Source organism: Aythya ferina (genome assembly GCF_964211825.1).
Source record: "Aythya ferina genome assembly, chromosome: 8".
In the NCBI taxonomy this organism is placed as follows: Eukaryota; Metazoa; Chordata; class Aves; order Anseriformes; family Anatidae; genus Aythya; species Aythya ferina.
Genome location: NC_140304.1, coordinates 16250603 through 16270638, shown reverse-complemented (window position 1 = coordinate 16270638; position 20036 = coordinate 16250603). Strand labels below are relative to the sequence as shown.

General features: G+C 40.2%; 2 protein-coding genes across 9 annotated transcripts in view; one reads left to right on the top strand and one right to left on the bottom strand.

Moving 5' to 3' along the window:
- The first annotated feature begins 467 nt into the window (after positions 1-467).
- Positions 468-19634, top strand: PRG4 (proteoglycan 4). Of its 4 annotated transcripts, none has more exons than XM_084526995.1 (11): positions 468-566; positions 2589-2711; positions 4840-4956; positions 7747-7866; positions 9983-13738; positions 14869-14958; positions 15185-15324; positions 15839-15995; positions 16802-16981; positions 17247-17372; positions 18380-19634. In XM_084526995.1, exons 1-11 carry the CDS (start codon positions 470-472, stop codon positions 18481-18483), a joined length of 5010 nt encoding a protein of 1669 aa, XP_084383121.1. In that variant the 5' UTR covers positions 468-469; the 3' UTR covers positions 18484-19634. The 4 variants fall into 4 exon arrangements, with proteins under 4 accessions (XP_084383121.1, XP_084383120.1, XP_084383123.1 ...); XM_084526994.1 differs by having other exon boundaries at positions 4837-4956; XM_084526997.1 differs by lacking the exon at positions 2589-2711.
- TPR (translocated promoter region, nuclear basket protein) overlaps positions 16978-20036 on the bottom strand; it is a 44943-nt gene continuing 41884 nt past the window's right edge. For 4 of the 5 annotated variants that reach the window (XM_084526989.1, XM_084526991.1, XM_084526992.1 and 1 more), the window contains exon 50: positions 18521-19831. In XM_084526989.1, coding sequence (XP_084383115.1) covers positions 19590-19831 — 242 coding nt within the window. In that variant the 3' untranslated portion in view covers positions 18521-19589. Of the gene's footprint in view, positions 17165-17214; positions 19832-20036 lie in introns of those variants that run through there. The other variant, XM_084526993.1, reaches the window with a different exon arrangement.

The window sequence follows — 20036 nt, the reverse complement described above, 5'->3', positions numbered from 1 at the left end:
TGATAGATTATGGTTTATAAAAGTATGCTGCTTAATAATTGTTTTGACAGTTTAATAATTAATTTGACAGTTTAATAATTGTTTTTGACAATTTAAAAATATAATAGATCTATATTTATCAGTATTGTAGCCTTAGGGACCAGTGTACTAAACTCCATCAAGGTTAAAATAAAAGGAGTAGACTGTGACTGTAGATTTTACCTAATACAGTTCTGCAAAAAATACTTCCATTATTTGTTAATAGTGAATTTTCCAAGTCCTACTACAAAACTTAACAGCTAATCAACTAATAAACATGAGAGAATTTATGGAATAATTCTAAATTACTAACTCTACTTGAATAATTTTAATATGAATTTTATGTTGCTATGAAACTCATGTATAAAGATATGCATTTCAAGTTTAATTGGTTCATTATTTAAAAAAAAAATGAATTGCATGTAGTGATGTGAAATTATTCTTTTTAGGGATGATGTTGTACCTGAAAGTAAATATCAGATGGAACGCACTTTGTGTATCCTTGGTGATCCTTTCATTGTCCCTGATTCAAGAAGTGTCTTCTCAAGGTACTGTAACATACAAAGTTGAGGGGAGGGTGTCTAGGATATCAGACAAATAGTAAGAAAGCTCCAAATGTGTCCTCATAAAAATCCTAAATTCTAGAACTTAGTATTTATTTGTCTGTCTATATATTCAGACAGGCATTCTGATTCAGTTTTATCATCACTGATTACTTTCATACCTAAATTTTGGCACAGCGTGGTCCTCTTTTTTTTTTTTTTTTCTTTTTAGGAATAACATAAATATGAATATTATGCAAGATACATATAAGCCTATTTCTTTTTCTGTAGACATAGTCTGCAGATCCTGTTGTTCTTAGGTTGACATATTTAACCAAAGTGATTGGCAATATGCTTCAAGGAGAATCTTGAATTATAACACCCATATACTTTAGTTAGAAATGTTTGAATAGAAGAATGGGCTGAAGGAAAGGAACATGCACACCATGCTAAATTCTTTGCCATTAAATACACTGTTCTTATCACTGCCAAGGCAATTTTCAGCATTTAGGTGTCTAATACTACAGAATTTATTTTACTCCCGAGCTTTGTAGTTGACCTTTGATGAAAGTAGCACCATTATGAAGAAATGAAAGAACCTACAACCTGGCAAATCATGTGCTGTCATGGTTCTCAAGTGGCTCTCATGTTATTACAGTGATAACATGGTGTACCACTTGCTAGTAAAATAAAATTTATTACTGCTTGAGTGTAGAAGCATAACATTTGTCCGTCTGAGCAGCTCATCACAGCGCACAGGTGTCAGGCTTTACCTGCAGGTCAGAGGCATCTGGTGCTGCGCCTTCCACAGACAGAAGAACCTTCCTGCTAGCTTAACAGAAACCAGACTCATACCAACAGCAGCTAGAACCATTTGGGCATTTCCTTACAAGTACCTTCACAACTTCCAAGTCATAAACTTAAAAAAATAAACAGATGAAAAGGCATTCTTTTCTGGATTTATCTATATTTTCTTCCCCCAAGGCAAGAAAGGTGCAGTATACTGAACACATACCCAGGAATGAAGATGTCTAGCTTCCCTCTACAGCTCCCCTATTATGAGCCCATTAACTCACACCCACTGACTTCTCCATTTACTCCCCAGCTCCCCTGTGCTGATGACTTGTTATCAGGGCCCCAGCAGTCCTCTTAAGAATGGTAGTACTTATTATTTGTAAAGAAATGGTAAAAAATGTTATACCTAACTGCTGAAAAAAAAAACAATATAGATTAACATGCTTAATTTTTTGTTATCTTAGGGTCTTCCTTAATACACACATGCAGAATGTGTGCTGTTAGAAATTATTGTGTTTGGTGTTGTGTTGTGTTACATGTTATTCCTTGTTATTTTCTTGTTGTTCCTCAGTGTTTCAGCTAATTATCCAAAGTCTGTTTTAGCTTGCTGATTGTTCAGCTTCTTTGTTTGTATTTAGGGGCACTCTACTTGTGGTCCTGCATGTTTCATTTCCAGAAGAAGCTGTTAGTGCGTTACGTTAGCAGAGATTTCACATAGGAGGGGGAGTTGTTCCAGGCAAATATCTGATATGGCAGATATTGAAAACTGACAAAAATGGCCCCAGGGACCTGTATTTATCATAACAATGCTCACCAGTTTAAAAACTAAGCTGGTTTTGATATGAATAACTTTAGCAAAAGTACAATTTGGACAGACCTAATCTGTCCGTCAGGTAAGCTGGCACAGGTGCACTTCTATCACCATGTGTAGTGTCTTAAGACAGAAAATAAATCAGCAAAACAATATAGTTTTGGCTGATATGTTGCCTAAGTCAAGCCTGAGTCTGTCTCAGATGTAGTGCAGCCCCTCTCTCACCCAGAGGAGCCACTAAGCAGCCTGGGGGTGGGCCCTCTCTGCAGGCCATTGGGTGGCACCGGGCCTGCAGCTCCATGACTCCCAGAAAAGAAACAGCTTTCTTTAGGAGAGGGTGAATCTTCCCACCTTGCCCTTCAGTGTTTCCTTGCGTAGCATTTTGGTTTGGCAACGTTCACACTGGTGTCGTGTGATTTTAGATTTATGGAGCTGTACAGGGAGATGTGGGGAAGGGTATTCTAGAGAGCATGGCTGCCACTGTGATTATAACTGCCAATACTACATGGAGTGCTGCGCTGACTTCAAGAAAGTCTGCACGGTGGGTAAGTTCCCAAACACAGCCAGCTCCTGTCAGCAAAGGCTTCTCCTCCTGCTTGCACCAGTGTCTCTCTGCCGAATGCTTAAATGTTTCTTCCACTTCTCTGCCTCCTTGTTCTCCTCGCATATGTGTGGTTCCCCCCTCTAAAAGCCTCAGTGATAACCTCTCATGGACCATTCAATGAAAATTTTGTATCTGCAGTTTATCACCAAGAAAAGTTTTGCTTTTTGGAAGAGCAGAGCAAGAGGGAGATTTTCCCAGCTGCTTGCTTTCTCCTTCTTTGTGCATTTGTACTGTATCTGTTTGTCTTTAAAACAACAAAACTGTTCAAAGCAAATTCAGGAAGGAAGGAAAGTTTCAGGGTTTTCCAGAGAGAAATTCTGGGACAATCCCATTCAAATGTAACAGATATGGAGACTGGACAGTCTAACCCAAAGTCAGAGGAAGTCCTTCCACTGACTGAAATTAACTCTGGATCATAGCCATGTCTGGAGTGTGACAGAAAAGATGACTGAACAAGTATTATTTATATGCAATATAAAACTGTATAGTGTAAATAAACACAGGTATTCCAAGCTGTTCTACTGAAGAATTCATCAAATATATGATATTCTTATAAATTATCAATATGTCAAAAATACCAGTGATTTAGATAACTGTAGTTTGTTACACTACACTGTAGTTCTAATAAGATTGATGGTGTAAGATAAGACTTCTTAGATCTAGCAATACAGTCTAAGTATTAAAACTCAAAAGCAGCACAACCTCAAATGCTAATTCTTTAAAAAATAAAAACAATTCTCACAGAGGCATGTGGAACGAATACACTGGCATCAACAGATCACACCATCTCTACACTGGTCAGAAACTCTTCAAAATCTGCCTACACAGTAATGCTAACTTTGATAGATAATTACTTAATTATAAAATAGGATTTTATGCCCTGAGTACCAGCAAGACGCTGACTTCAGAGGGACTCATGCACAGTAAAGATACAGGACAATAGATCACATGATAACGCTGGAAATACCAAGTGATAGTTAATTCTCAGCTCAATTCTATGAGATGCTAAGCATCTTAAAAGATATCCACTGCAGGTCTAACATACTCCAATTTAGCTATCAACTAAGTACCTATTAAAGATATTACTAAATTTCAAAAAATAGTTTGTAATGCAAACATTTAAGGGCAAACTTAATTCTTGACATATATAGCAAGCATGTTTTGCTCAAGTCTATAATAGCTGCACACACACTTTCCAAAACAATCTGGTCATTATTTAGTACAAAACAGACATACCGTGGTCACTAAGGTTATCAGATGTTAACCCTTAATGTAATATTAAAAACATGGTTATTAGTCATCTGTCAAAACATGGCAGATACTCCTCTAGTATTAATAATTTAAGAACTGTATTAGATGGGGATAAAACCTAAAAAATAGTGACTTTGTGTAACTTTGTAGTAATTCATATAACTAAGTTACAGTATTTGCCTGTGGACACCTGGTACACTTAGTCATAATAAATACAGGCCAATTCTTTTTCAGAAATACTTTGGTAGACACATCTGTGTTGCTGCAGAGTGGTGCTCTGAAGCACCATCTTTTTGAAAATGTGGCCCAGAATTACTTTCGTACTGAATTTAAAAATTATTGAGATAGCTGCTGTTTGATTAGGGAAATGGCACAGGCTACCCACAGAGGCTGTGGGGGCTCCTGCTTGGGGAGTTTCCAGTGCTGCCTGGACATGGGGCTGGGCACCAGTTGGGGGGGCCCTGGTAGGGCAGGCCTGGGGCAAGGTGACCTCCAGAAGTCCTTACTGGCCTCAGCCAGTCTGGGAACCCTTCTGTGATGGGGCCTATCTAAAGTGAACTCCAAGGCTGTTTCATTCTACTATGAATTCTAAACGGTCTCACTACACCACCATGGCAAAGTGCTGTTCTGGTTACATGATTTGATCCAAAACTTGATGACTCCACTAGTTAAGCAAGTTTTGGATCAGACCAGAATAACCACCTTGGCAGCTGTTGTTTAAATCAGCTAAAGCAAGTAACTTCACTATAGAAAGGTCCCAATGTTAAATGTGAGCCAGACAAAAATACTAACTCCCTTGTTCTGCCTTAATGTAGCAGTCTCCTGCAAAGGACGTTGCTTTGAAGCCTTTGAAAGAGGAAGAGAGTGTGACTGTGATGCAGACTGTGAAAGATATGGCAAATGCTGCCCCGACTATGCAAAACACTGTAAAGAAGGTAAGAAATTTCTGTATCACAAAAGTTTTCCTACATATATTATAACTTACGTTGCCATAAAATATAAACCACATAGACTTTGTTCTTGGTATGATCCACATTAGTTCTCAGGTGAACCTTTCCATAAAATTCAGCCATGCTAGTACACCCACAGCATGACAGCCCAATAAACAGGAACCAGGAGGCAGAGACTACGTAAATGTTTGCTAACAATTCCATACCACAGAGATCCTGCACAACTTGCTGGTCTTGTCTAAAATCACCAGCACTCAGCATCAGCTATACATAGCATTAGCTGTACAAAAACAAAGAAAACAAAACAAAACAAAAATCATTTTAGAAATAAATTGGCCATTTTCTGAAGTGTGAACACTGAAGCATATAGGTAGATATACTGACATCCATCACATGATATGAATTCCACAGGGAAAGTTTTATTTTGTCTTAGCCTCTCTGGCACTCCATACCTTAGTTCACTATCAGAACCATTACTCAGAACAATACACATAAGGCCAGGTTTGACACGTGTATTTCCACTCGTGCTACTAAAATTATATCAATAACATAATTCAAAGACAGAGGCTGGGCAAAAATGAATGATGCTTTGCAGTAAAAAGTCTAGGTCATATATGGAGAAGTGGTAAGGTAGGTCCAAACTCCCTTAAATTGCCCTGCAACCCACCCAGACGTGTGTAATAGCCAGTCCCTGCACTGGGGATAGCACTACTTGAACCTTCAGACCATTTGCTTGTGGTTGCTGCAATCACTGGAAGCACATGGGCAGATCGCCCAGATCTTTCCCATCCTGAATCCAAAACAGGAAGAGTAGCCCAACATAGAACCCCCTCCTGGGGGGTAAGGAGGGCCTCCCTGATGAGATGTGGTTGCACGTTCACACTGCAAGTGAGTCATTTTAAGAAAGTCCCCATTTAGCCTTCAGGCTGTGAATTCAGTTCACCGAATACTTATACTGCCCCACAGTCAAGTCACTTTTGTTTATCCAGCCCTTCACAGACCAGACAACCTAGAAGGCAGCCAATTTTCAAAGCCTGTCCTTTAGCAGACAGGAGAAGTGTTAGGGATTATCATTTGGTTCAAATTACCAACCACTCCCAGTCCCCAAGCCCTGGTATAGCTGCTCGGTTTTGCTATTCAGTTGCATCGTCATTTATACTGAAATAGACTCTGTATTGAGCACTTTTGACTGGATATCTACGAGATAAATGTCTTAAAAGGGTCATGAGCTGAATTTGCTACCTTTGAGGTTGCTTCTTTCAGCTGGACCTACCAGGATGCCACTTGATTTAAATGACGTTATCTACTATTTTATCAGTGATTACATTCCTTCTTCTTTTTCTTCTTGCTTTTTAATCCCTGCTGTGAAACTCCTTCAGTTAGAGCAAGATTCCCAAAAAGGTGTACAAGTGTAACACTGGGACTGAAGTGGGCAAAGATGACACTAGAGCACCCTGCTTAGAGCTGCCTGATTGACCAAGTATCTCCTTTTGGCTCAGAAATCCCCCAGGAACTTGTAGCTCTGCCTTCAGGGAATGCATAGACCCATCCTGGCTTGGTACCTGGCTCTGTCTCAGCTTCAGGGATGCCCAGAGATCATTGCCATTACATTACATAGCATGACATTAGAAAAGAAGAAAAATTCTGCTGGAAATCTTAGACACATGTGTGATTTATCTGATGTTTTTCCAAAAAAAACTCAGAGAACAGTAGCAGTGGCATTCCAGGCTCACGAAAGTTCCATTGCACTAGTGCAACCGATTTGGAAGTTCAGCAGTTTAAGATGCATGAACACCCACAGGACATACTTAGCTGTGTCACTTGTTCTTCAGTTCAAGCATAATGAAAAATTATCCAACTGTGCATGGTCTTAGAAAGTTTCTTCTAGGATTTTAGTTTCCTAGTTTTGCTATTAATGTTTGTCAAAACGAACACAAAACCAGACACCCCAAATACACCCTACTCAGTACCCAGTACTTCAGTATTTTTGCTATCTCTGAGTAATTAAGAAACATTTTAAACTTTTTGGAATAATGTAATAACTTAAGGCATGCAGTTACCTTTCACTTTGCTCTGTCTATATATCGTGACCACTTTTTTCTGGACAATAGAGCTAAGTTCATCTAGAGATCATTTTTATCTTTCCATTACTCCAAAAGCCCTCTACCCCAGAACATATACACAGAGTTAAGGACTGATCAAATATCCCTACATTGACTCATCTGAAAGCTGATTCAGCTCCCAGAGTGATTTTGTTCAACAATTGCATTTTCTCTCTCTTTCCTAATAAAAACTTCAGGATATCTGTGCAGAATTATCCCATGTCTGAAGAACTACATCATAACTAAATCTTCAAGGGAATATCAAAGTAATACACCATCTCTCAGATACCCACTATAAAAAACACTCACAAGATAGCCCCAAGATATCTGTATTAAAAAAAAAATAAAGAAAACAAAAAAAGAGAGAAATTCTCAGAGTATAAAACTCCACTCAGAATTCTTCTTTTTCCTGAATTTTCCTGAAAATTCCTGTTAGCTAGGAATGCCTCACCTCACACTTTTGGGAAAAATATTTCTCTGATCTATGACAAACACTTAGGGATCCAAAAGATATTTTTGTCTTTTTTCACAAATAATATTTTAAAGAATATTATAGATGGGGAAAAAAATAAAAGACTTATGTGGAAAAGGGACACTGAAATTCTGTATCACTTTCTTCTTACACCAAACACCTAAAAACACTCCCATTAACAGATTATTTCATTTCTTTCAGCGCACACAGAAAAGACAACACCCAAGACTCCTCCACCAAATAAATCAACATCTAAGAGGTCATCTGCAAATGAAGAAAAGAAGCCAGAGGAAGTAACACAGCCCCATGAAGTTATAGAAGGTAGGAAAGAACACAAATGAAACAGGATGGGTGTTACTTGAAGGAATATTAGAGACCATTTGCCTGCTCTGGAAATAGAAGGGCAATGTGAGACATTACCAGACAGTTACCAAGCTTGGAACCACTCAGTTTATAAACTCATTACCTCACCTAGTTCTCAAGAAAGACTGTACTAATTTTGCAGCGCTCACTTCAGACAGATGTTAGATTGTGGTGATGTTTCCCACATTTCTATTTGATTTCCACATGTATCTTCAAAAACTACATTACATACCATTGTCAGTTTTGGATAAAATCCATGGCTGGAACAGGAAGGGTGTTGTATTTTGGGACAGTGAAAACTGGCAAAACCAGGCCAGGAAAATCTCCTAACAGGTTTCTCTACCTTTAATCAAGCCCAGCCTCATGTGGCTTCAGAAAACATGAAGAATTTATTTTTATTTTTCAGAATGGAAAACATGTTGCATTCCTGTGTTCTTTGATATTCTATTCCAGCATTTAAAATGATAATTTGGGAGATAATGTGAACTTGAAACCTGAAGTAACAACAATGAAACAAGGCTAGAAGTCAATACTGGCCAATACTTAAACTCTTTTAGTATTATTATTGCTATTATTATCATCATCACCATCAATAATAATAATAATAATAAATTATATATTATTATATATATAATATATTATTACATATTATATAATATATATTATATATTATTATATAATGATATAATATAACAAATAATAATAATATAATAAAATAATAATATATTATATATATTATTATATATTATATATTATAAATATACATAATTATATATATTATTATTATTATTTGGAATACTTACCTTTCTGCTGTGGCAGTTTCCTTTTACGAAATCAATACAGCAGATCAAATGAAACAAAATTAAGGAAATTCAATCAACAAAATCCCACTTGATATACAGAATTACATACACTTTGGGAAGGAGGAATACTATTCTGTAATGCTCTGCTTATACTACACTGTTTCTACAATACATTTACACAGGAATTATTCCTCATACTGCAAGATCCTAAGTGTTTCCAGTCTGATGAGAGAGGCATTGCATCAGTACATTCATCAGGCCATGACTGTCAGCAATCGCTCAGATCTTGAAAGATTTTTTCAGAATACTTGTTCAAAAGATGAACAACATGACCCCAAATCACATGATGCTGCACTTGATTTTCTCAGGTTTTCAAGAACCAAGTGTTATCTCAGTGATAATGGTAGATAGTAAGGAATCATAGAAGTAAGAAGCAAACAAACTAACAAAAAACCTTGAAAACAGAACTAAATGGAAAAATATCACAAAGGTAACACTGAGAGATCAAAAAACATTTTATGTTAGTTTCTGCTGAATATATCTGTAATTTCTTTCAAGTTCGTGTAACTACATATAAAAGTAGACTCTTAACGCTGTAAATCACAAAGAGGAAAAATACCAAGGATATAGAGTATGAGATGTATGCATGTGTCTGTACTCAAAAAGTTTGTTTTCCTCCTGTTTCATTAATCCCCTCCTTCAAGTCCAGGTCACAGGTGCAGGCTTTGTTGTAATTACAGCCAAAGGAACAAATCAAAAGTACAAACTGGGAAGGGAAGTGTCCTATTAGAAGAATTATATAAGGTGGTTCCCCTTCCATGAAAAAGATAGAAACACTATGTGGTCTCACATACAAACACTGAATTAAAATCTGCTGTGCTGCGTTCATAGGTGCTACAGGTTAATCAAAGGTATTAGTTAAAACTTAGTGGACTGCTGTGAAGTCTCAGAAAGGCAAAGGAAATATACAGTCCAAGTTAGTCTGGATCTCTAATATATATGTCTTTTGGCAGTTACATAAGTCCATAACTGGTATTTATCAAATTGAACTTGAGTTTCCATGTATTTATATAAACACACACACAAAAATTGCAATTTTACACATAAGGCTTTTTCTATTTTTAAGCAAAGACACAAAAACAAGATAACACTGCTATTCAAAAAATAAGTAGCTACTTCTAATCAGCATACTAGAAAACAAACAAACAAACACCAAAAAACAGGTGTGTGCATTGAAATTAGAATGTCTTAACATGTATTTTTTCTCATAGACATGGGCAGTGAAAAAATGGTGACCAGTCCTCCTCCAACTACAAAACAGCCTGATACAACACCACCAATCAAAGCAACCACAATTAAACCATCTACTCCAAAACCTAGTTTAACACCTATCACAAGTATTACCACAAAACCAACAACTTCCAAAGCTGAAGAGACAACCCCTGAAGACACAGAGGCTCCAACAACTGAGGCAGACCCTACCATCACACCCAAAGAGGAAGAGATAACCCCTGAAGCCACAGAGGAACCCCTGACTGATACAGACTCTCCTGTTAGCCCTGAAGCTGAGGAGACAACCCCTGAAGCAACAGAAGCACCAATGACAACAGCAGACCCTCCAGCCACACCCAAAGTTGAAGAGACAACCCCTGAAGCCACAGAGGCTCCAACAACTCCAAAAGCCGAGGAGACAACCCCTGAAGACACAGAGGCTCCAACAACTCCAAAAGCCGAGGAGTCAACCCCTGAAGACACAGAGGCTCCAACGACTCCCAAAGCCGAGGAGACAACCCCCGAAGCCACTGAGGCTCCAACGACTCCCAAAGCCGAGGAAACAACCCCCGAAGCCACAGAGGCTCCAACGACTCCCAAAGCTGAGGAAACAACCCCCGAAGCCACAGAGGCTCCAACGACTCCCAAAGCCGAGGAGACAACTCCTGAAGCCACAGAGGCTCCAACGACTCCCAAAGCTGAAGAGACAACCCCTGGGGCCACAGAGGCTCCAATGACACCCATGGCTGAGGAAACATCCCCTGGAGCCACAGAGGCTCCAACGACACCCATAGCTGAGGAGACAACCCCTGAAGCCACAGAGGCTCCAACAACTCCCAAAGCCGAGGAGACAACCCCCGAAGCCACAGAGGCTCCAACGACTCCCAAAGCCGAGGAGACAACTCCAGAAGCCACAGAGGCTCCAAATACTCCGAAAGCCGAGGAGACAACTCCTGAAGCCACAGAGGCTCCAACGACTCCCAAAGCTGAGGAGACAACCCCTGAAGCCACAGAGGCTCCAACGACTCCCAAAGCTGAGGAGACAACCCCTGGAGCCACAGAGGCTCCAACGACACCCATAGCTGAGGAGACAACCCCTGAAGCCACAGAGGCTCCAATGACACCCATGGCTGAGGAAACATCCCCTGGAGCCACAGAGGCTCCAACGACACCCATAGCTGAGGAGACAACCCCTGAAGCCACAGAGGCTCCAACAACTCCCAAAGCCGAGGAGACAACCCCCGAAGCCACAGAGGCTCCAACGACTCCCAAAGCCGAGGAGACAACTCCAGAAGCCACAGAGGCTCCAAATACTCCGAAAGCCGAGGAGACAACCCCCGAAGCCACAGAGGCTCCAACGACTCCCAAAACCGAGGAGACAACTCCTGAAGCCACAGAGGCTCCAACGACTCCCAAAGCTGAGGAGACAACCCCAGGGGCTACAGAGGCTCCAACGACTCCCAAAGCCGAGGAGACAACTCCTGAAGCCACAGAGGCTCCAACGACTCCCAAAGTTGAGGAAACAACCCCCGAAGCCACAGAGGCTCCAACGACTCCCAAAACCGAGGAGACAACCCCCGAAGCCACAGAGGCTCCAACGACTCCCAAAGCCGAGGAGACAACCCCTGAAGCCACAGAGGCTCCAACGACTCCCAAAGCTGAGGAGACAACCCCCGAAGCCACAGAGGCTCCAACGACTCCCAAAACCGAGGAGACAACTCCTGAAGCCACAGAGGCTCCAACGACTCCCAAAGCTGAGGAGACAACCCCAGGGGCCACAGAGGCTCCAACGACTCCCAAAGCTGAGGAGACAACCCCAGGGGCCACAGAGGCTCCAACGACTCCCAAAGCTGAGGAGACAACCCCAGGGTCCACAGAGGCTCTAACGACTCCCAAAGCCGAGGAGACAACTCCTGAAGCCACAGAGGCTCCAACGACTCCCAAAGCCGAGGAGACAACCCCAGGAGCCACAAAGGCTCCAACGACTCCCAAAGCCGAGGAGACAACCCCTGAAGCCACAGAGGCTCCAACGACTCCCAAAGCCGAGGAAACAACCCCCGAAGCCACAGAGGCTCCAACGACTCCCAAAGCCGAGGAGACAACCCCCGAAGCCACAGAGGCTCCAACGACTCCCAAAGCCGAGGAGACAACCCCCGAAGCCACAGAGGCTCCAACGACTCCCAAAGCCAAGGAGACAACCCCCGAAGCCACAGAGGCTCCAACGACTCCCAAAGCCGAGGAGACAACTCCTGAAGCCACAGAGGCTCCAACGACTCCCAAAGCCAAGGAGACAACCCCCGAAGCCACAGAGGCTCCAACGACTCGTGAAGCCACGGACGCTCTAATGTCTCCCAAAGCTAAGGAGACACCCCTTAAAGCTGTGGAGACAATCCCTGAAGCCCCTGAGGCTCCAATGACCCCCAAAGCTGAAGAGACAACACTGAAAGCCACCGATGCTCCAACGACCCCCAAAGCCGAGGAAACGATCCCAAAAGTTACCAAGGCTCCAATGACCCCCAAAGCCACGGAGGCTCCAACAACCAAGGCTGACTCTTCCACCACCCCTCAAGCCACTGAGGCTCCAACGACCCTCAAAGCTGCGAAGAAAACCCCAAAAGCTACCGAGGCACCAACAACTGAGGCTGAGTCTCCCACCACCCCTAAAGCAAAAGAGACAACTCTTATGGCCACAGAGGCACCAACAACCAAGGCAGGCTCTCCCACCATCCCTGAAGTTGAATTCACTACCCCTGCACTCCTCAACATTAAATCAGACACAACTACTTCAGGTGAGAAGTCTGCAACTACACCTGTTAAAAATGACAAAACGACAACTAAACCTGTAACAACTCCTGTAACCAAAGAGACGACAACTAAAAAGGAAACAACCACAGTGAACAAAGAGATAACAACACCCAAGAAAAACAAAACTACTCTACTTAAAGACATTTTAACAGCAGGTAGGAAAGACACAACCACTGTAACCAAGAAGCCTACCATGGCTGATGACTCTCCTGAAGGTACAGACAATATTCCAAGTATAACTCCTGCAGCCAAACAAGTTGTAACTACAGCAGCTGAATTAGAAGCAACTACTGTAGACAAAAAGACTGCAGTGGCTACAGAAAAAGAAGCAATCCCGGCTACAGAAGACAAAACTCCCAAACCGAGAGAGATTTTAGCACCAACAGTTAAGGAAGAAGAACGTCCACTGGGTACCATGATTGTAACAACACCAGCAGCTACAACTCCCATGCGCAAGCCCACCATGCTGCCAACAAATGCCAAAACAGATTCAGCTCCTAAAACCAGGGAGATTGTGCCAACAACTAAAAGTGATACAACCACAGAGAATAAACAGACTGTAGCAGCAGCACCTAATGAGTGTGTAATTACCAGTAAAGAAACAACAACAGCTGGTAAAAAAGAGATAACTACCCTCACTGATGAAATTAGCTACACAACTGAAAAAGAAATAGAAGATGCCACTGAAAAGGCCCCTAGTCTTGACAAGAAAGAGGAAACTACAGTTACCAGAGAGAGAACTACAACAGATAAAAAAGATACAATAGAAGAAATGTTTATTGTTTCTAGAGGGACATCCAAGCCAGATATACATTTCCAGGAGGTTACTGACACACGTGATGAGCCTCATCCAGCCAACCCTGAAACCATGCCAGTAAAAGAAGAGCCTGATATAAACAAGCCTTTAATACAAACTGTGGACTTGCCAGTTCTACCTGGAGAAACACAAGGTAAGTGTGTTCCAGTAGGTACAAAAACTGGGAGCACAACAAAACCTCAAGAGAAGGATGTGCAAGACCTTTCTATCTGGTGTCAGAAGGAGGCACACCTATCTCAGTGGTTAACTGTGACTGTGGTGATGCAGTTGTCAGCATCTTGAACACTGGTACCTTAATTTTCAGTTGTATTGTTACTGAAATTCTCCACCTCATTTATAGCATGATCTCATTTCAGCAATTGGTCCTGCTGAAAAATATTTGCTGTAAATACCGTGGTAGATGCAGACAAAAACAACAGAAAAAGGAAAAACAAGTTAAATTTCTAAGTCTCATGGAAACACTGTTAGAGCATCAGGCTGAATACCCACTATTAGTTATAGTACCTAACCTGAGATTTTGTAGGCTCATAAGAAAAACAAGAAAGATTTTCCTTATATTCTTTCTCTGTGATTTTTGCCACAGCTATTTTTCATGTCCTCACTGTTGATTATATATTAAGGTACAGCCCATGAGGTTCTTGGGCATTTTTTCATTCATGTTTTGACAGATGATTTGCAAAAACAAAGAAGGGGTCTTCTAGGTTGAAAATATTTGTATTTTTGTCTGAAACATATCCTTCCTTTACATTCAACCTAAAATAAATGTAAATCCATTAAGAATGAAGGAGGGGAAGAGGAACCTACACTGAAAAGGAACCTACATGAAGGAGGGGAAAAGGAATCCATTAAGAATGAAGGAGGGGAAAATGAAGGAACCTACAGAAGCTTGGAGAAAAGAGTAAACATCCATAAGCATGAAGAAATTTAGTATGAGACAGCATATGATGCATTTATAAATATTTTTATGAATTATATAAGGTAAGCAATAAATGACTAGCTGTACCTAGTTATATAAACAGCTAGTCTTATGCTTCTCAGAACAAATCATGAGAGTTAAACTTTTTAACAATATATCTTGAATGAATAATTAAACCGTTTGTATGAAAAAACCTCAGACAGATCTGAGGAGAGCCCTGAACACCATCCTACACATGAAAATCCCATTTAAATGTGGCCAACGCTGCTTCAGGTGGGCAGGGGGAGGCAATGCCCTTTTTTGTTTAAAAACAAACAAAAACTAATCTGAACTATGCTATTTTGCAGTGGGCAAGACCGACGAGAAGGACCTGTGCAGCGGGAAGCCGGCGGACAGCATGGTAGCCCTGCCCAATGGCACCCTGGCTGTCTTCCGAGGTATGTTGGTCCTGCAGCCCTCTGCCCCGGCCTTCACTGGTCCCGGCCTGCCTCCGTGGCTGCCACATTGCCACCTCAGGGTGGAGGCGTGAGGAACAGGGTCCTCAGGGAGGACCGTGAGGAGAGGCAACACAGGGGCGTCCTGCTTTCTAACGTTTTTCTCCCCGTGTCTGTCTGTCCGCCCACGTGTCTCACCATGCGGCCTGCTGTCCCCTCCCACCTGCAGGTCACTACTACTGGCTGCTGAATGGCAGGAGCCCACCGACCACCAACCCCCGCCGGATCAGCGAGGGCTGGGGCATCCCATCCCCCATTGACACCGTCTTCTCCCGGTGCAACTGCGATGGGAAGACCTTCTTTATCAAGGTGGGGAAGTGCAGAGAGGCTTTGAAATGTCGTCCTGCTGCACAGCAGTTCAGTTCAGCCCTGTGCTCCAAGGCCACATTGCTCGTTTTATAGAATAAGCAGCATTTTCACACTTAGAATTGAGTGGGTGAACTGAACATATTCCTTCTCCTGCCCCACCTCCACTGACTTGGCATTGTGCTTCTCAAATAGACTTAATCCAGTGTTTTTTCCCCATAATTCGTTACTGACCGACTAACAAACAAAACCTTTAAATCTGATTATTACTTTGTTTAGTAACCATTATTACAGTTCATTTCCAAGATTTTTCCCGTACTCAAAGGCACAGTTAGAAGACTGCAGAAATTTTGTGATGTTGTAATAGCTTGTTTTTGTGGACATAGGAATAGTTCCAGCCAGTTCTACATGGTGGTTATCAAAATGCTAGCATTACAATTAATTATAATGTCTGTATTGAAGCTCAGTTACCATGAATGAATTTCCTCTGAAGCTCATCTTTTGCTTAAACCACTAGGGTAACCTATACTGGCGTTTCACTAATGGCGTGATGGACAAAGGCTATCCCAAACCTCTTGCAAATGGATTTGCAGGGTTAAATGGGAAAATGGTAGCAGCACTCCCTGTGGCAAGATACAACAGCAGACCAGAATCAGTTTATTTTATCAAAAGAGGTATGTCCTGTAGTTCACAGATGATCAAAAGGTGCTTGAATTGCATTAGTGAGGAATAAAACACTGTTTCTCTTGACTGTTTTTTGTTGTCTGTTTTGAACAAAATATGTCTAAGTGATGTAAGAGGACACTAGGTAGTCAAACCATAGCCTGAGGCTTTAAAAAAATGTATTAGAATGTTTAAGTGCTTTTTAAAATAGACCAGACCACAAGGGAACATAATCTTTGCAAACAAATATTGAGGTAAGTTTTATCTGGTGGTAATTTTTTTTTTCAATCTCAAATTAATCTGAGATGGAAAGACTTTAAATAAGCTTATTAGTTCAGAACTATGCATGGAAATCTCCTTCTGTTCTTTCTATTTCTCATTTCATGCTTAAAGTGAATGTAATTTCCTTACCTAATATGAATGATCTAAATCAAAAAAAGCTGAGGTTAATGAAATGTAAATCTTTTTTCTGGACTCTAGCCTTCCTCTTGTGTACCCCAAAGCTATGGTCTTAGCCTCCTCTTTGATAAATAGGTGTGACAGCAGTAAAAGCAGTTCCACTGGAATTGTACTTACTGTAGGAAATTTGATGAGGCTGGAGGAGTTATTGCTACATTTAGAAGCATATATTGGATTTAGAGAGCAACGCTTTTCCATTGCAAGATGTAGGAATACATAGAAAAAGCTGCAGGTTGCAACAGCATTAGACAGTTGTAGATGTATTAAAATGATGCTATTGACTTTCTGCCTGTGATATTGATGATACTGTGATCTCTGATTTAGCTTTTATTTTTTAATTACACTAATTCTCTTTTAGATGGTAACATGCAACAGTACGTATACAGACAAGAGCCAGCCAAGAAGTGCCAAAGGAAAGCCCGCATTACCATAAGATACCCAGCTTTTGTCCCAAGACTTGTAATAAGGAGACGCTTTCAACGTGCAGTAGGATTGCCAACCGTTATTCAGACTGTCAGAATCAATCCATATCCATCCGGTAGCTTATGTTTATTAAGTTTCTTTTATACAATTATTTTAATCTGAGTAGTCTCTGAAGAACAACTTTGAAAAACAGTGAAGTACTGTGTTAGGAAATAAAACTGTAACAATCTGATGATTCTTGCTTGCTGTAGATTATATAAACAGATGACAGATCTTGTCAGTCATGCTGTAACACTTTCTAAATGTAACATAAACAGATGACAGATCTTGTCAGTCATGCTGTAACACTTTCTAAATGTAACACTTCGTTTTGTTTGCAGGAGTTCTGCGTAAAGAAGTAAAAATGACTACCTACTGGAGAGGACTCCCCAAAGTAATTCATTCAACTATATCAGTACCCAACTACAATAAGCCAGACGGCTATGATTATTACGCCTTCTCTTACAGTAAGTTAGAGCTAATGCAAGTTACTCTGTATTCCAAAATGCTCAGTGATAGGAAAGAAAGAAGCCCGTGTACCTATGAGTGTTCTACAGCACAAAGTTACCACTTATGAGTCTGCAAGGCTAATTTTAAGCAAGCACTATTAAGCAGTTCTGAGAAATAAACTGTTGCCTGTAACAGAGATGTTTCTGTTCAAAATCGAGTTACAGGACAGCTAGTAGCAGAGAGGTACAATCATTCAGAATAGCCCTTCATGGAATGCATTGCCATAAGAGTACAGGTTTATAAAATGACAAAAAAAAGCTGACAACTAAATACACAATCATATTAATGATAGAATGAGATCCTTGGACCATTATACATAAAAAGATTTTTCACTGGCTTCTACAGAACTACGTTTCTGACAAAACAACAACAAAAATACAGGGAGGAACACAAAACATTTAGTTTCCCAGGAAATAACTATTTCTAATTCCACGTTAGGTAGATCCTTTCCCTCTCACCAGGCTCATCTAAAAGCATTTGTCAGAATTTTCTTGATTATTCGGGGGAAAAAAAAAAGCTCAAATACTAGACTATCCAAATACAGGATACTAAAGTAAGTCTCTGCCAGTATGATAACTGTATAACCTTCACATCAGCTACTTCACACTCATGGACCACAGAGTTCTCATGTTTACAGTAGCGCAGGATTGTTTTTAGTTTGATTTCCAAATACTTAAACATATTTCTGTGTTGTAGCAGTACAAGTGTAACTCTTCTGTACTCCCTGTTCTTGCAGCAGATTTATTAGCAGTATTGTAAAACTAAGCTGAACATAAAGAAGAACAGATCAAACAGTTGAGGCCAAAAATGGATTTTTATAGCCTCTCAATTCCATATATACATGTGAAATGAAAATCTGCTATTAATCCCTAAATGAAATTAAAAGGCAGGCTTTAATTTCAAGATTCTTTCTGTATACTAAATGTAGCTTCTGGAATTTAATTTTGACATATCTTCATTTCAGATCGGTACTACAGTTTGGATGTGGGCAAAAGAATAGCAAGACCTGTTACTGCTCTCACAGGAAAGACTGTATCCAAAGACTGGTATAACTGTCCTGAAAAGTGATGCAGAGCAGAGGATTTTTTTTTAAAAAAAGATGCCATTTGAATTTTGACAGTTTGTCTGATTTTATTAATAAAGACATTGAAGTGTGTGCACACAAAACTAAGTATAAAATGCTGCTTTAAGCTCTGGCTTCATTACACTAAAGCAACCACGGGCAAACTGGCACATTTGTATACACAGCTGTAATTACTTCACAGATCATTTAACTAATATTGCCTCTGTTCAGGCCTCCTCTGCCTCCCATTGCATGAGTTACACCTGTGTTGGGAAAGAAAACAAATGCATTAAGAGAAATCCTTCTCACCCTTTTAATCAAATATTAGTACAAATGATATTCATCCTTCTGTGAAGAATTTCTACTGCAGTGGAACACTTCCCTTCCGTTAAAATTCAATCTCCTTCTTCTTCCCCTAAATCCTAGTGATATGGATACCTTATTCTTCTGTCATTTAAGGGAATGTTGTTGACTTGTGATCCTGTCTCAGGCTCTATGCCAAAAGAACAAGTACAGGGCTCATGTCATATTTGAAATCCGTTAGCCCCCTCAATAAAGAAATGGTGATAGAGCATAGTGGAAATCTATCCTAGGTCATCTTCCTCATTACTTTTTCTTTCACTTTTTAGTTTAACAACTACACTATATTTCAATACTCATGTCAAATCTTATGGAATGTTAAAATAATGCTAAACTGAATACAATTAATATAAAGATTTTTCTGAATACAGGAATTGCAAACAATTTATTTTCCTGGTTTAACACTACATTGATTAAAAAAGCAACTGTAATGCTTACTTAAATACCTTTTAAAAAACAAACAAACAAACAAAAATAAAATCAGCATAAGACATGGTGAGATAACTGGAACTTCTTGTGTGTCAAGCAGGAAACTGACATATAATCTTAAAAACAGATTTATAATCTTATATTCTACTATTAATTTTTAAAGCTTCTTTTAAAATTTTGCTAAGGTCTACAGTGCCGTTCACTTTCTCTCCACTGATAAAGCAAGTGCCGCAGGAAAAGTTTGCCTATTATAAAAATGCTCAGACTAATATACTAAAAAAAAAAAAACAAACACAGAGCTTTTAGGGCAACATACTGAAAGCTAGGGCAGGGTTGCTGTATTATTCAGTGTCTTACAAGCAAACACAAGCATATAAAGTACTGCATATATGGTCAGCAAAGAAGAAAGCAATAAAAACTGGTTTGAAAGAAAAAAGGAGCCTGAATTTGAGCAACCACACTTACCCCTCTGTCTGTTGAACTGACGGCCACGAACTCCGGTTCTTAATGTTGGTGGCTGAAGTCTAACACGTCGAAATGGTTTAGGCTGGTTACTACTTGTGTCTGTGAAGAGGTGGAAATACAGAAAAGAATGTATTTTTCTGGCGTGGTTTTGCACTGTTAATGTTTACATGACTTGACACGTGTTACGGTCTTGAATTTACCTTAAAATTATGAAGGTGAGCACTATTTCATTGACACTTCTGATATAAATAAAAGCCTCAAAACAAGTAAGTGTGGCATTTCATTCATTATCTTGTGCTAGCTG

Excerpts from the sequence above, each read along its gene's own strand:
- PRG4 (XM_084526994.1), top strand. The coding sequence starts at position 470 with ATGATGTTGTACCTGAAAGTAAATATCAGATGGAACGCACTTTGTGTA. Across the intron at positions 13,739-14,868 it reads TCTACCTGGAGAAACACAAG|TGGGCAAGACCGACGAGAAG; the intron begins GTAAGTGTGTTC and ends GCTATTTTGCAG. Across the intron at positions 16,982-17,246 it reads AATCAATCCATATCCATCCG|GAGTTCTGCGTAAAGAAGTA; the intron begins GTAGCTTATGTT and ends TTTTGTTTGCAG.